General features: G+C 34.3%; 1 protein-coding gene across 1 annotated transcript in view; it reads right to left on the bottom strand.

The window, feature by feature from the left end:
• Positions 1 to 8853, bottom strand: part of LOC129943191 (relaxin receptor 2-like) — a 75391-nt gene extending 66538 nt beyond the window's left edge. The window contains exon 1 of the mRNA XM_056052475.1: positions 8284 to 8853. Within this exon, the coding sequence (XP_055908450.1) occupies positions 8284 to 8371 (88 nt within the window). The 5' untranslated portion in view covers positions 8372 to 8853. The remainder of the gene's footprint in view (positions 1 to 8283) is intronic.
• Between the last annotated feature and the right edge of the window lie 8575 nt (positions 8854 to 17428).

Genomic DNA, 17428 nt, shown 5'->3' with positions numbered 1-17428 from the left:
AATAACTTTAAGATACAATATCTTATAAGTTAGTTTGAAACTAATATTACAGATAAGTAGAGGAAGCGAAATTTTGTTGAACAATTGTATAATTGTACAATTGAATAACATAATTTAGAGTATTTAAAAGCTATTTGAAAAATAATCTTTTATAGCTTTTTTCATTCTTGTTGCGTTTTGAATATCCTTAGTAGCGCGTGGGAGAGAGTTTTAAGGTAATTATAAGATAAGATAAATCTTTATTCATTTAAGACGATGTTTGTCGAATATTACCAAGACATTCACGTTGAGAAAAAAGAGTATACATGTATGATATATAAAATAAAGAACATGTATACATAAATAATATTACAAAAATGTGAACAAGTTTTTAAATGTTGTTTTGTTAAAGTTGCAAAGAAATTTAAAGAAGAAAAAGAATAGTTAACAATAAATGTGTGTTGCTATGAAAACAATTAACAATTAGGTACTTTAAATTATTGTTCAAAATACTTAAGTTTAATTTTTCTTATAAAAAACCGAAAATGGCGAAGAAGTGGAAATGTTTCGTAGAATATGGATTTTTAGTTTAGTTAAAACGGAAAAAGGCGAACTCTAAGAGGCTCAAGTTATGGAATATTGGAGCTATCAGTTTAGCTAAAACATAACTTTTTTTCTTTCTTTATTTAAGTAGTAAATTCAAAACAGACTTAAATAAGAATTTCTGTAATTATTTGCATGGAAGACATAGCGTGGTCCACGAAGCTTCTTGAAAAAAAAATGTGACCACATCGTCTTTATAGCGGATTTGGCTAGTACAAGTATTAGAGGTTTTTGTAGGTTAGGTATACCATTACAAACCATTGCAGACGTGTTTAATAAAAGTTGTTCATAAATCCTAATAAAGCTTATGTATATAAAAGTGATCTTCTGTTGATGGTACCCAAAGCAGCTTTGAAGTCGACGAAAAAAGTGTATTGGGGTTTCTTTTTTGTCGATAAAACGCCTGGCAACGGTCGTTAGAAAAAAAATTTGATCAATCGTTGCCAGGCCCGCCCGGAAACTAGCCTTATATGTTATGTTTCATTCTGCTTAGAGATGCCAACATCTCAACCATATTAAAAGGAGAGTCTATAGCTCATCGATTGAACCATTTGGCAGGGCAAAACTGATGGAATTCTGGTCAGGATCTGGCAGTAGTAAACCTTCAAAATATGTGGCCAGGTCCTAATTAATATAATATTATAAGGTAATTATAAAAAGACGTATCTAGAGTAGGGTAGCAAAATCGGATACAATGTCATATCTTCGTAGACCAAAAACATAGCGAACAATTTTATTAAAAGCAACATTAAGTTTACGTTTATTATCATAACCAAAGATGAATGTAATTCACAACCATATGTTAAGATTGGTATTAACAAAGGCAAGGATTAGAAAGCCACACGATTTGGATTAGAAAGCCACACGGTTTATGGTGCCAATAATTCCATTAATATGGTTATCCCATTTTAGAGAACGGTTAAAGTTAGGACCGAGGTTTTTAGCAGTTTCTTCATATTCAATAAGGACATTATCAACAAAATTAAGGAAACCACTACGCATTTTGGTTGTTTAGGGTTTTATTTTAAAGCCAGTTTGAAGATTTGTCAAGGTCTTTATTGATATAAGAGACGCCATACTCAATGAGTCCAAGAGAACAACTGAAGTAAAATTGTCTGCATTCAGAGACAGGACATGAACGTTTTTGATCAAACTTAGAAGTTCATTGACATAGATACAGAATAGTTGTGTTCCTTGAGGAACACTAGACGCATTAGGTAAACAATTAGACAACCAGTTACCAATTTGATCTGCTTGTTTTCTTTTAGTCATTTAAGAATATAAAGGGTGATTTTTTTGAAGTTAGGATTTTCATGCATTAGTATTTGACAGATCACGCGGGATTTCAGACATGGTGTCAAAGAGAAAGATGCTCAGTATGCTTTGACATTTCATCATGAATAGACTCACTAACGAGCAACGCTTGCAAATTATTGAATTTTATTACCAAGATCAGTGTTCGGTTCGAAATGTGTTTTATCGACAAATTTTGTTCAGCGATGAGCCTCATTTCTGGTTGAATGGCTACGTAAATAAGCAAAATTGCCGCATTTGGAGTGAAGAGCAACCAGAAGCCGTTCAAAAACTGCCCATGCATCCCGAAAAATGCACTGTTTGGTGTGGTTTGTACGCTGGTGGAATCATTGGACCGTATATTTTCAAAGATGCTGTTGGACGCAACGTTACGGTGAATGGCGATCGCTATCGTTCAATGCTAACAAACTTTTTGTTTCCAAAAATGGAAGAACTGAACTTGGTTGACATGTGGTTTCAACAAGATGGCGCTACATGCCACACAGCTCGCGATTCTATGGCTATTTTGAGGGAAAACTTCGGAGAACAATTCATCTCAAGGAATGGACCGGTAAGTTGGCCACCAAGATCATGCGATTTGACGCCTTTAGACTATTTTTTGTGGGGCTACGTCAAGTCTAAAGTCTACACAAATAAGCCAGCAACTATTCCAGCTTTGGAAGACAACATTTCCGAAGAAATTCGGGCTATTCCGGCCGAAATGCTCGAAAAAGTTACCCAAAATTGGACTTTCCGAATGGACCACCTAAGACGCAGCCGCGGTCAACATTTAAATGAAATTATCTTCAAAAAGTATATGTCATGGACCAATCTAACGTTTCAAATAAAGAATCGATGTGATTTTGCAAATTGTATGCGTTTTTTTTTTAAAAAGTTCTCAAGCTCTTAAAAAATCACCGTTTACAAGCTTAGCGGAACTTCCAGGAGAATTAAAGTACTACATAAGTTTTTTAACACAAAATTACATGGTTGACAGGGTCAAAAGCTTTAAAAAAAAAATCAAGAAAGACTAGTCGTATTGTTTTGGAGTGAGCAAAGAATTTAAATGCATATGTAATGTTAGGCAGCAAAGTTGGCAAAATAATTTTAAAAATGTACGGTTTATATTGTCCAAGCCAACAGGACGTGACTTTACAGAAAGCAAACTTTCAACAACACCAGCAAAATCCACGAAAACTGAAACTAGGGTAATCTAATTTAGTTTTGATTTTTCGACAAATAAAAAAAACTCATTACTTTATTTTATTTATTTCGAATGAAATAATTTTTTAATTAATAAAAGATTTCTATAGAAATGTCTGTTTGTGCGTGTGTACGTTCAAGAAGCTTTTTCGTCTCCCATATCTCAAGAACCGGAAGAGATATCGACTTTCAACAAATTGTATTATACAGATAATAACACAGATGCAGAAAGGACATTTAAATATAGATTGGTTGTTTTGTTCCCCATAGCAATTCAAAAAAAAAGAGAAATGTTGGTTAACCTTTAATAAAAATCTTCTTCAGATTTCGGATTCTTTTCGTGAATCCAGGACAGAGTATGAATTCTTGAATCGAAAATAAAAACTAATTCGTAGTGTTTTTGGTAATTTCTAAATACTAAAAGAAAATCAATTGGAATTCCTTCCAGTATTTCTTGCAATGATATTTTCTCTGAAAATTTAGAAGATATTTGTAATAATTTTGCTTTATTTTTCCAATCGAACTTTTCTGATTGTGGTTTAGATTATAATAAAACACTTAGTTTCAATTCTAACATTAATGTTGGTGACCTTTCTTTATTGACAGTTAATGTATTAAATGCTTTATCTTCGCTTGATAACAGTTTCTCTGCCTCACCGGACAATATTCCACCTTTGGTTTTGATTTTTTTTAAATATAACCTTAAAACCCGAATTTGCTTTATTTTTAATTTGTCCTTGAAACAAGGAGTATTTTTAGATACATGGAAACATAACTCCTTTGCATAAATCTGGATCTAAAGCATCTGTGGAAAATTATAGACCTATTGCTAAGCTTCAGCTTATCCCCAAATTATTTGAAGCAATTGTTAAAATTAAACTTTACAGGTTACTTCAAAACCATTTTTCCTGCATCAGCATGGCTTTATGAATGGAAGGGTTACAGCAACAAATTTAGCAATACTTACAAATTAGAAAATTTAGAAAATCGTTCTCAAGTGGATTTAATCTACACCGATTTTCCAAGGCGTTTGATCGGGTACAACATAATGTTCTTTTGTCAAAACTTCAATTGCTTGGCTTCCACTCGAGTCTCCTAAAATGGATCACAAGCTATTTGGTTGGACGAAGACAAATCAAAAGGATCTTGGTGTGATTGTGATGAAGTGATGAATTTTTCTCTCCAAATTGATAATGTTATATCAAAAGCTAACGCCATGTTGGGATTCATTTCAAGAACTTCTAAGTCATTCGAGGATCCTTATACTTTAAAAACTCTTTTTGTATCCCTTGTAAGACCTTTACTTGAATATTACACAATACACAATCAAGTATTTTAAGGATTGAAAAGGTTCAGAAGAGATTTACAAAATTTGCTTAACGAAAGCTTTATAATTATTCAAATATGACACCTTATGAGACCAGATGTGCTTTAATTCACTTAAAACCATTAGTATCTAGAAGAAAATTGTATTCAGTACTCTTTGCGTAAAATGTGCATAAATTGTAAATTTTTGCAGTCCCAGTTTAATATGTATGTTCCATCTCGGAATTTGCGTTCCATTCGAATGGTAATTTTCTACATGTTGATTTTCATAGCACAAATTATGGGAAACATAATCCAATAACTGCTTCTTGTATTGCTTTTAACGAATTTGAGTTTGGTATTGATTTTAATAAAAATAGATTAAATATTAAGAAAGATGTATTGAATATGTTGTAACACTATGTTCTTACCACTGTCAATTTGTAAATATAATGTTTGATTTTAATGAAGTCTCCATAAAGTATTGTAACTTGAAAGACGAATAAATAAATAAATATCCCACACACCAATAACGCTAGTGACTTGAATACCTAACCAGACTGATATAGTTTTCTTTACAAAAAATAAAAACCTAAAAAAAGAAATATTTAAGGTATTGCCTTCAAACTAGTTTCTTCTTAGAAAGTATTGTTTTCGACATCTAGTTAAATTTTAATAAAATTCCAACAGTAGATTTTTGTTTATAAAAATTAAAGTCTACACAAAATTATACACAAGATTGGTAAGAATTGATGTTCCATTATCGATATCCCTTGAACAAATGAAGGCATTGACTTCAAACTGATATCAACTCTCCACCAAGATCATGCGATTTGACACCCCTGGACTGTTTGCTTTGGGGCTTACCTATCATGTTTTCCAGATAAACCTTTAACTTTTGAGCACTTAAAAACCAAAATTCATCAAGTTATGTCTGAGATACGGACCAATGTGTCTCAAAAAGTGGTCGAACATTTCTTCAAAAGAATCGATGATTGCAACAATTCGCGTGTCGGTTATTTCAATGATGTAGTGTTTCACACATAATGTCAACGTTCGAAATTTTTTCCTGTAGAATTTATTTTTTTATGAAAAAACGAACTGTTGGATTTTTGAAAAACACTACTGAATATCAAAAACAATAGTTTCTGTAAAATAAAAAAATGTTTGAAGACAATATTTTTAATTTTTGAAAAGCCATTTGAGTCGAAAGTAAATTTTGACCAAGTTTTAGTATTGTTTTATTGTTAGGTTTTATTTTTTGTAAAGAAAACTGTCGATTCGATTTTTCTTAAAATTTTTCAGAATGTTGAAAACAATATTTCCTATAAGAGAAAATTAATTGGAAGCCATCATTTTAAATTTTTGAAAAGATATTTGAGTCGAAAATCAATTTTCACCAACTCTTGTTAAATTTTCTTTCAAGTTTTTATTTTTTGTAAAAAAAACTGTCAATTTGATTTTTCTCAAAATTTTACTGAATATTGACAAAAACATTTTTTAAAAGATAAAATAAGGTAAAAGCCAATATCTCAAAATTTTGAAAAGATATTTGAGTCGAAAATCAATTTTTACCAACTTTTTTTTGGTTAGGTTTTCATTTTATGTAAAAAAAATTCAATTCGATTATTCTCAAAATTTTTCCGAATGTTAAAAACAATATTTTTTATAAGCTAAAATTGGCTGGAAGCCATAATCTTAATTTTTTGAATAGACCTTTGAGTCGAAATTCAATTTTTACCAACTTTGAGTAGGTAATGTTTTTTTAGGTTTTTATTTTTTATAAAAAAACGTCAATTTGATTTTTTTCAAAATTTTACCAGATGTTAAAATCGTTATTTTTCGTTGCACAAAATTGTTTTGGAAATGAAATCATTTTGTATTCGTAAAATTTTCGAGGTGACAAATTTTTTGTTCAGTTTTTTTGATTTATAAAAATAACCGTTATTCGGATTATTTTTCAAAAAATATATTTATTTGGTATCACGTTGCAATATATTAAATATAATTTAATTCAAGTCTCTTGCGTTATTGGTTCGTAAGATATTTAGGGTTTACCAAAATTAAAAATTGTCCTGAGAGCCCTTTTTTGCATCTTTCTGTCTTATTATCTGTAGAACAGAATTCAATTGAAGTCGATATCTCTTCTGGTTCTTGAGCTATGGAAGACGAAAAAAACGTCGCGAGCGTACAGACGTACACACGCACGCACAGACATCTTCCTAAAAATCTTTTATTTTTACTCTAGGGACCTTGAAACGTCGAGAAATGTCAAAATTTTCAATTTGGATATCGGACCCATTACAACAACTTCTTAGAGGAAGTTAAAAAGAAGTATCATGAAAAAAAAAAAACTTTATACATGTTTAATTTACGTTTACTTTTGGAACAGCATAATGTAATTCATAATATTTTGGAAAAATCTTCATAAGTTGTCAGATTTCAGCTGTCTTACAAAAATCTGAAACAAACGCTAAACCATTTGTGCTAAAACGGGTTTAAAAAATGCAAAAAGGGTTTAAAACTAAGTTTTGTTGTATCACATCAAATTTTTGAAATATGTTGAGATGTTTAAAACGGACATTAAGTTAAAATTAATGTTCGTAATAGGCAATCACGAATTTCATGAAAGTATGAAAATGGAGGATTGCTAAAAACTTCATGTAGAGTCAAATAATGTCTAATAACTAATGAGGATTTCCTATAACAAAGCATAAGATGCTAAAATGATTTAAACTGTGTCTAGAAGAAGATTGGTACTTTGTTAAATTTTAACTCAGCCCTAAAAAAACATTTTTGGTTGTATTGGCATATTTTATAAACCTGATGTTAAAAACAAATTTAAAGGCGAGATTCAAAATCAGGACATCTTAATCATTTAAAAAATTGTTTTTTTTTCAGTTTGCGCAGCAGAAAAAATATGTAATTTTATACGTCCTCATTCGTTCAAACTGTTAAGATTTCATATTTCATATTTATATTTCAATTAAAGCAGAAGTTAAAATGGAATATTTTCGATCAAAAACCTTGTACAAACATATGTATGCATTGTTCTTCATCAATTTAGAACATTCAAATCGATATTTCATTGTACGAGTAAAAGTTTCTTAAAACTAAGAACAAACTTTTTATGATATGTATTTTCATATTCAAATAAAAAACTATCATATTGGAAGTTTAACCTTAAACATTATGCACATAATTTAAAGTTCCTTGTATAAGTTTTGACTTATTGGCTATGGCAATGTTTATTGTGATGAACCTACATATGTATATATATGTATGGAACTATTTGACTATTAATAAATCAAATGACAAACACAAAATACACAACTTAGCAACTCCCTTTAAATATTAATAAAGTATCTTCACCAAACGACGACGTCTTAAGAAACAGAAACACATAAATAATTATATACAGTCACATGAAAACAAGTTGTTCAAAAATTAAAACAAATTAATACCGCTTAAAGCACATTTTTGATACTCTTTTCTTTCGTCCTAATTAAAGGTCTCCTAATTTTTAAATTTTGATTGTAATCATCTTGCCTGGAAATTCTCTACGGCCTTATTCTTTCACTACACAAGTTAAATTAAACATCATCCTTCAATTACATCCTCCGACAATGAAGAGCTAAACTTTATGTCCTGACAGATTGCATTGAACCGAAAGTAATCCCTGTTTTATGTGCACATAAGACACAACCACTTTCACTTTCTCATCATTAGCATCAACTAAACGTCCTTTAAAACGAAATCAAATAACAACAAAAATAAAAAATAAACACCATCTTCATTAATTTTCTTAAAGAGCAAGGAACATTTTTGAATGCAAATTACTCCTTGGATGCAGCACTGCAGGGCAACACATCCCTGCGCCTGCATCCTTGTGCAACTTACCCAAACTTAAGTAGAACGTCAGGGCAGATACAACAAACACAATCAAAAGGATACTAACTCCCGTCCAAATGCTCCGCCTGTACACCATCCTGAATATAGAAAGTGTTAGCTTGTTTGATGACCTAATCACATCCTCGGGCCAGACTCATTATCCTCAAGTATGCAGAGTGAGCTTCTTAGCTTGGTGCTTAAATTTCGTATTTTATTTATTTATACATTTATTCAAGTGAAACAACAACAACAACACCATCATGCAATAAAATCCGGGATGTAATACATTTGAATTTTATAAACGCTACCGAGGAAATTAACAGTGTACCTATTGCAGGCCAAACAGGGTGGAAGAACGAATTTACGAAATGTTAAATTCTTAACAGAGCCACTTAAATACACACAGGACACACACGTGAAGAAGGTAAAATGCCGGCAATTCAATGCCAACTTCCAACAGCCAACCGAACCGACCCGACCAAATCTCTAAGACGATCTCTCTACGGAACACTTGACTTGGCCCGCAACATTTGTATGGCAAAGATTATTGAGAGTTGTTATCGCGCCCTTCCACACACAGCAGAGCCCAGCATCCAACTGAATATTTCTTTTTCAAATGTTCATTCGGAAAACATCCTTTTATACTTTATCTTTAAACTAACAAAAATGTTGAGGTTTGCTGGGTTGCCATCTGTGTGATATAATCTTGATTTAAACTAAATTTTAAATAAAACAATTTCTTTATTTTGCGGATAAAGAAAATTACATGATTACGAGTTATGCTTATCTAATGGTAAGCCAAGAACCACTTATGAGGCTACATTATTTGATTTTCTTTGTATGTTTGGAATGGAATTCAGTGAATTGATGTGCGTAATTGAACCACTGTTTTACTTTTGTTGATACAGCAAAAAATTATACTTTACTTTACTGGAATCTTAAATAAGATGATGATTCATAATAATCTCCATTTCGAAAACTATTAGGCCCTTTTGGAAAGGTTGGACACAAATCAAATGCTATAAAGATTTACAAGCGTTCAAGCACTTGTCGAGGACATACAGTTGCAAATGTGCAAATTTTCTAAGAAATTTGATTTAAAAGGGTGTCGTGCTTCTTTTCTATGTATTCGACATAAAGAGGATAAAGTTCCAGTATGAAACTTTAAAATTACGACGTTAAGAACAATCAAAAGCTATTAAATTCCAGTGGTTTTAAATATGCATATTAGGGTGTGCCATTTTGAAAAAACACAAATCCTTTATATTTACTTGTAACTACGAAACCTATTGTTATGTGTCTTTTAATAAAATATTATACTTTAAAATTGTGCTGCTCAAAAATATAGTCGTTTATCTCTAAAACCTATTCTAAGTAGGTACTTTAATTCAAGCAAAAAATTCCAAACAAAATTTCTTGAAATTAATATATTTCTAAAATCAAGTACTTTTATACAAATTTGAGGTACATATTTAAATACATACAACAACCTGATTGGTCCTTATCAGTGTGGCTTTAGACCAGGAAAGTCCACTATCGACCAAATAGTCACACTACGGCAGAACTTATAAAAAACCCAGGAGCTTCAAATCGATACCCACCATCTCTTTATCGATTTTAAAGCCGCGTATGGCAGCATCTATAGGGAAGAGCTCTACCGAGCAATGTCTAGTTTTGGCATCCCTGTCAAACTTATCCGTTTTTGCAGAATGACGATGGAGAATGCACGCTGCTCTATCAAGGTCGGAAAAGATCTTACCGGTGCAAAAAAAGGTTTTAGACAAGGCGATGCACTGTCATGCGACTTCTTCAACATCGTTCTGGAAAGAATTGTGCAAAACTCAACTGTCAACACTAGAGGCACAATCTTCCAAAGGTACATCCAATCACTCGGATACGCAGATGATATTGACATAATTGGAAGATCAAAGCGTGATGTCAGTGGAGCGTTTTTGAGCATTGCGACGGAAGCGAAGAAGATGGGTTTAGTGGTCAATGAGGGCAAGACCAAGTATATGCTGTCATCAAAAAAGGACACTGAACAACGACGTCTTGGACAAAACGTCACCATGGACAGCTAAAACTTTGAGGTAGTTAAGGACTTTGTCTACCTAGGCACCGCTATCAATGCAGACAACGACACCAGCACTGAAATCAAATGAAGAATTGAGAAGTAAAGTCCTCTCTCGAGCATGTAAAATCACCATCTATAAGACACTTATCATCCCGGTTCTCATTTATGGCGCTGAGGCCTGGACCCTGTCAAAGAAAGATGAGAGCGTCTTAGGATGCTTCGAGAGAAAAATTCTTCGGGTGCTTTTTGGTCCCGTACGCATAGATGGAGAATGGAGGAGAAGATATAACGACGAACTGTACGGGCTGTACAGCGACACTGACCTAGTTAGCAGAATAAAAGTCCAACGGCTAAGATGGCTAGGTCATGTAGAGCGGATGGACATCAACGTTCCAGCCCGGAATGTCTTCGAATCCAATCCCGAAGGACGGCCGGCGCAGTAGAGGAAGACCGCGACTCAGGTGGCGCACCCAGGTGGGAGAGGACCTCAACCAACTTGGCGTGCGAAACTGGAGACAGCTAGCTAGGGACCGAGCTGGCTGGAGACGCTTGTTAGTTGAGGCCCAGGTCCGCCCCGGACTGTAGCGCCACCTTAAGTAAGTAAGTATTTACTTACATAAGGTAGCGCTTCAGTCCTGTGTAAACTAGGGCCTCACCCAACAATCTGAGATCAACGAACGATTTTTGATTTTATTATTGAAAATAATATGACCATTTGTAACAGAGGCAATACTCCCACTTTCGTCTTTCCGAGCTTGGAAAATTATGATGGATGGGAGGATGTGCTTATTAACTTCCCATAGGAAGTTATTGTAATGGGTCCGATTTGTCAAATTGAAAATTTTGACATTTCTCGACGTTTCAAGGTCCCTAGAGTCGAAATAAAAGATTTTTAGAAATATGTCTGTGCGTGCGTGTGTACGTGCGTTCGTATGTCCGTACGTCCGTACGTTCGCGACGTTTTTTTCGTCCTTCATAGCTCAAGAACCAGAAGAGATATCAACTTCAAATAAATTTTGTTATACAGATAATAAGGCAGAAAGATACAGAAAGGGCTCGAAATGACAGTTTTTTTTATAAAAAATAAAAATCTAAAAATAACATTACTCAAAGTTAACTATCGATTCAAATATCTTTTCAAAAACTTGAAATTTAGGCTTCAAGTTTATTTTATCTTATAAGAAATATTGTTTTCAGCATGCATTCAATTCAGCATTCATAAAAACCTACAAAAAAAATGTATAAAAGTTGGTAAAAATTGATTTTCGACTCAAATATCTTTTCAAAACTTTGAGATATTGGCTTTAATTTACTTTTATCTTTCAAAAAATCTTGTTGTCAACATTCAATTAAAGTTTGAAAAAAGTCGAATTGACAGTTTTTTTAAAAAAAAAATAAAAACCGAAAAAAAAATTAACAAAAGTTGGTAAAAAATGATTTTCGACCCAAATATCTTTTAAAACCTTTGAGATAATAGCTTCTTATAATTTTTGCTTATAAGAAATATTATCTTCAACATTAGGACAAAGTTTGAAAAAAATCGAATTGACATTTTTTTTACAAAAAATAAAAACCTAAATAAAAATGTATAAAAGTTGGTAAAAATTGATTTTCGACTCAAATATCTTTTCAAAAATTATAGCTATTGGCTTCAAACTAATTTTATCTTATAAGAAATATTGTTTTTAACATTCAGTAAAATTTTGAAAAAAAATCGAATTGACAGTTTTTGTACAAAAAATTAAAAACATAAAAAAAAATTAACAAAAGATGGTAAAATTTGATTTTCGACTCAAATATCTTTTCAAAAATTTGAGATATTGGCTTCAAACTAATTTTATCTTATAAGAAATATTGTTTTCAACATTCGATAAAATTTAAAAAAAAAATCGAATTGAAAGTTTTTTTTACAAAAAATAAAACTCTAAAAACAAAACAATACTAAAACTTGGTAAAAATTTACTTTCGACTGAAATAGCTTTTCAAAAATTAAAAATATTATTTTCAAACTTAGTTTATTTCACAGAAAATATTGTTTTCGATATTCAGCAATTTTTATATACAAATCAAACAATCCGTTTTTTCATAAAAAATAAAATCTACAAAAAATAGTAAATTTGCTAAAAATTGATACGAGTACATATAGACAAACTTTTAAGCAAGACAAATCGACAGACGGGATGGGAAGTTATCAGTGTGGGTCGCATCCCAGCCTCTTTTTTACTTTAGTAAACAACCATAATTTATTAGTGAAGAATTGGAGAGTTTCCCCTTTGAATTCGTTTTCGGATCACAAGTGGATTCTTTTTCAAATTAATTTCGAGTCAAAAAACCCGCCGCCTTATAGAAATCCCAAAAGAACTGACTGGACGAAATTCAGTCAAATCGCTAATTCCAAACTAAGCAACTTACCGAATCTCACTGAATCGATAGGAGACCTTGAATCAAAGGTGAAAACCTTTGAAACTTCTATAAGTAAAGCTTTTAGAGTCTCTTGCCCAGTTAAATATAGCCGTAAAACCCTTCCTTCTTGGTGGAATATAGAACTGTCCAGTCTTAAGAAAATGACGAGGACAATTTTCAATATCTGCCACAAACATAAGTTTTACCAACCGTATAAGGACTCTCTTAAAATTTACAAGCAAGCCCTGTCATCAGCCAAAAGACAAGGCTGGAGAGAATACTGTCAATCAATCGAAGACATAAAGGACTCCGCAAGGCTCAGCAAACTTTTATCGAAGGAACATTGTAATCCTTCATTCGTAAAAAAGCCTGATGGAACCTGGACAGCCTCTCCAGCCGAATCTCGTGAGCTACTGATGAAGACGCACTTTCCGAGTTGCGAGAGTGATAACCCCAATTCGCTTGAAACCACAGAGCTAAACGTAGCTCATGTGGAGCAAGTCAATTCCGTTATATCTAGAGAAAATATTTTGTGGGCCATCAACACTTTTTCTCCATTTAAATCCCCAGGCATGGATGGCAACTTCATGGCTGGAACAAATTTTCAAAGGATGCCTCCTTCTCAAACATGTGCCCATGTCGTGGAGACAAGTCAAAGTAGTTTTTATCCCGAAAGTGGGTAGGCGTGGTCACGTATCCGCAAAGGATTTCAGAGCAATAAGCTTAACATCTTTTGTGCTTAAAACCTTGGAGAGCATTCTTGATTACCATATTAGAGAAATCCTAGTTGGACGACCTCTCGAAAGCTCTCAGCATGCTTGTCTTAGGGGCAAATCTACGGAAACTGCCCTCCATGAGGTAGTGCGTACTGTAGAACAAACAATCCATTATAAAGAATTTAATCTTGCCATCTTCCTAGACACAGAAGGTGCTTTTAAAAACGTCCTTACCGAATCCATAGAAGAATCGAGAATGGATTATTTCCATGCTCAGTGGTAGGAAGATTCGAGCCACTCTAGGCAATACAATCGCAACAAAACACGTGAGTAGGGGAACACCCCAGGGTGTTGTACTTTCGCCTCTTCTATGGCTTCTGGTCATGGATACAATTCTCGTTAAATTAGAGAGATGTGGAGTGAAGGCGGTAGCCTACGCGGATGATTTGGTGCTATTGGTGTCAGGAAAGTACACCTCTGTGATTAGTGAAATCACGGAGTCAGCTTTGAAGAAAGTTAGCAGCTGGGCCACGAGTTGTGGACTAGGAGTTAACCAAAGTAAAACTGAACTATTGCTCTTTACCACCAAAAGTAAAGTACCGCCCTTCACGCTACCTCAACAGTCAAATCCTATCATTGTCTTCTAGTGCAAAATATTTGGGAGTTATACTTCACCCTAAACTAAACTGGAAACTAAATATTGAAGTACGGGTTAAGAAGGCCAGTGTTGCCTTCTACGCCTGCAGCAAAACTTTCGGCAAAAAGTGGGGACTTCATTCGAAGATGATGTTATGGACGTACACAGCCGTAGTACGCCCTATCTTAACATATGGTTCGATTGTGTGGTGGCCTGCTCTTAGCAAAGCCTATAACATTAATAAGCTAAAGAAGGTTCAGAGAACAGCTTGCGTGGGCACCACAAGGGCCATGCGTACTTGCCCAACGGATGCCTTAAACGTTATTTTGGATCTTCTACCAATCGACCTTTTTATTAAATACATAGTTTCCTGCAACGCTATTAGACTAAAGGGATCAAACAGCTGGTTGTCAAAACCTTATGGTCACAGCAACACAACGTAATTGATTCCCTCAGATATTATCTCGGTAGACACTGACTACTGCACTTCTACTTTAAGCCTTAGTTAGGGTTTTAAGGTTATTTTGCCATCCACAGAAGATTGGGAGGATGACATCGTGTCGATAGGTTTCGACACAACCATCTTTACTGACGGCTCAAAGATGGAGTGCGGAGTTGGTTCTGGGATTTTTTCTGAGTCCCTAAATGTAGCTTAATCCTTTAGGCTTCCTGACTTTGCTAGCGTTTTTCAGGCTGAACTGCTGGCAATAAGGGATGCATAATAAACAAAGCCCAAACCAAAACCGAAATGCGGCTATATTTACAGACAGTTAGGCATTTGTCAAAGTCATTAACTCGGCCAAATCCTTATCTAAATTGGTCCAGCAATGTCGGGACGAGCTTGCGAGCCTGAATATTAACCTCGGTGTCACCCTGATCTGGGTTCTGGGCCAAAGTGGTATCGTGGGAAATTAACGGGCTGACGAGCTAGCCAGGCAAGGATCGGCCCTTCATAGCTCACTTGCGGAAATGGTTAACATTCCGCGCTATGAAGTTTAAAATCTTTTCTATCTACCAAACTGAATCAAACCGAAGGTTGAGCAATTTACCCAACTGCATTATATCTAGGAAGATATGGCCCACCTATAATAAAATCCGTACAAACGATCGTCTATGCAGGCCAAGCAAGGCATAGCCAGGATTGTTGCGGTTTGTACCGGACATTGGCCTATAGGAGTTCATGCCAAAAAGTCGGGTATCTCCTACAACACCTTTTGCCGTAGTTGTAAAGACCAAAGAGAAAGTTAAACGATAATCCATTTCCTCTGCAAATGCCCTGCTTTGGCAAACACTAGAATGAAATACTTTGGAAAAGCATTCTTTCACGAACTTGATGAGCTATCTGAGACAAAGATTAGAGACCTAATCTTTTTTCTCAATGCGACAAAATGGCTCTAACTATTATAATCGCTATGAAGCTTCTCTATAAATCTGTCCCTTTCAATCACAGGTCAAACGAGTTTTTGGTATCAAAACGGCGCACTACAGCGCTAATTGGATCTCAGGCTAGGTTGCCTTGAGATCGTCATTTATACCTACCTACCATGGTCCCTAGCTAGATCTCGCCAGGTGCACACTCCAAGTTGGTGGGGTCACTTTCCACTTGTGCGTCCTCTGGGCGAGGATTCGAGGAATTTCCGGTCCATAGCATTGCTTTCCATGCGTTCTATGTGAATCAGTCATCTTAGCCGTTGGAATTTTATCCTCCTGACCTAAGGTTCTTTTACCCACTTTTGTCATAGTCCGTGCTTCTGCCCATTATAGCAGGAAGGGGATGATGAGGGTATATAGCGAAAGTTTGGTTGCTCGAGAGAGGGCTTTACTACTCAATTGCTTAATTAGCCCAAAAAAACAGCGGTTGGAAAAAGTTATTCTTCATTTGATCTCAGCGTTCCTAGCGGAACCTAGGTACACGAAGCCTTTAACTACCTCAAAGATACGTCTGTCAACAGTGACTTTTGACCGAAATATTGTTTTGTCCCCATTAACCGTTAAATTAATTTTTTGCCTACCATAATACTCACAAAAGCCCCATTGACAACACGCTAAGTCCTTCCAATTATGTCAATGTCATCAGGATATGTACTATTCTTTCAAGGACGATGTTAAGGAAATCGCATGACAGCGCATCAGCTTGTCTAAAGACATTTTTGATATCGAATGGGTCTGTTAAGTTCTTTCCAACATTTATGGAGCATCGCGAATTCTCTATGGTCATCCTGTACAAACGGAATAGTTTTTCTAACAGCTCCTCCCTGCAGATGGTACTTCATGCGGCCTTGAAATCGATAAAGATATGGTTGGTGCCGATTTCATATTCTTATGTTTTTTCCAGGATCTGCAATAATGTGATTTTTTCTCTCTTGTCTAAAAATAAATTTCTCCACTTGAAGTTCCACAAAAAAATCTAGATGCCGCCCTATTCGACTTCCACCATGAAAATACTATGGTTTTCATATATAAATATCGAGCCCTTCCGCCATTTTATTGTAAGCGACATTTTCAATAAAAAAACAACTTAATTATTAAAATTTGCTAGTAAGACGTAAAGCCTTGAAGGCTATTGCCATGTCTTAACTTAATCATAATTAATAATTTCCAATACTGACTATGGTTACAAGTTGTATCAAAGACCAGCAGTGAACTTTTGATCTGTCGTTGTGATAAATTGGCGGGAAGGGCTCGATATAATACTTTCGATTATATTTGAAGAGGTGCCATTGCATAAAGTAGTATTCACATGAGCGCGACCAACGAACGACGAATGAATTACAAAATGTGAGTTTGTATACGTTTGAAGACATATTTCCACACAGATTCTTAACAAAACGATAGCAATATAGTTTCTATTTGATTTAAGATACATACTTTTACTTTTCAATATAATATATTAATAAATTTAAGAAAACAAATTTATTCGTCGCGAAAAAAATTATAGTTGATACGAACTTTCAAACTTTATTCGCGTTCCACATAATCCACACTCGCAACGAATAAAATAATCGCGCGTACTTAACCTAAAAAATCATTCTTATTTTGATTTCGGTGGTGAATGGTGTTCGGCTGTGGCTTCATTCGCGACGAATTAAAAACTCTCATGTGAAAGAAACGTCAAAATCGACGAATATTCGTTCATTCGTTGGTCGTTGACCGTGCTCATGTGAATAGTACTTAAAGTAGGGAAAAAACTGCCACCGCCACTTCTTTGTTTCTGTTTCAATTTGTTTCACGCTTAAGGACTACCCACACTGTTGATGTGTTGATGATTGAAATGTATTGTTGCTGATTCTTACTTCTGGGATGGAGAATGGGGAAAATCGTCAC

This window comes from Eupeodes corollae, chromosome 1 (genome assembly GCF_945859685.1).
Source record: "Eupeodes corollae chromosome 1, idEupCoro1.1, whole genome shotgun sequence".
Classification (NCBI taxonomy): Eukaryota; Metazoa; Arthropoda; class Insecta; order Diptera; family Syrphidae; genus Eupeodes; species Eupeodes corollae.
The sequence above is the reverse complement of the archived record's forward strand: the minus strand, read 5'-3'. Positions and strand labels throughout refer to the sequence as shown.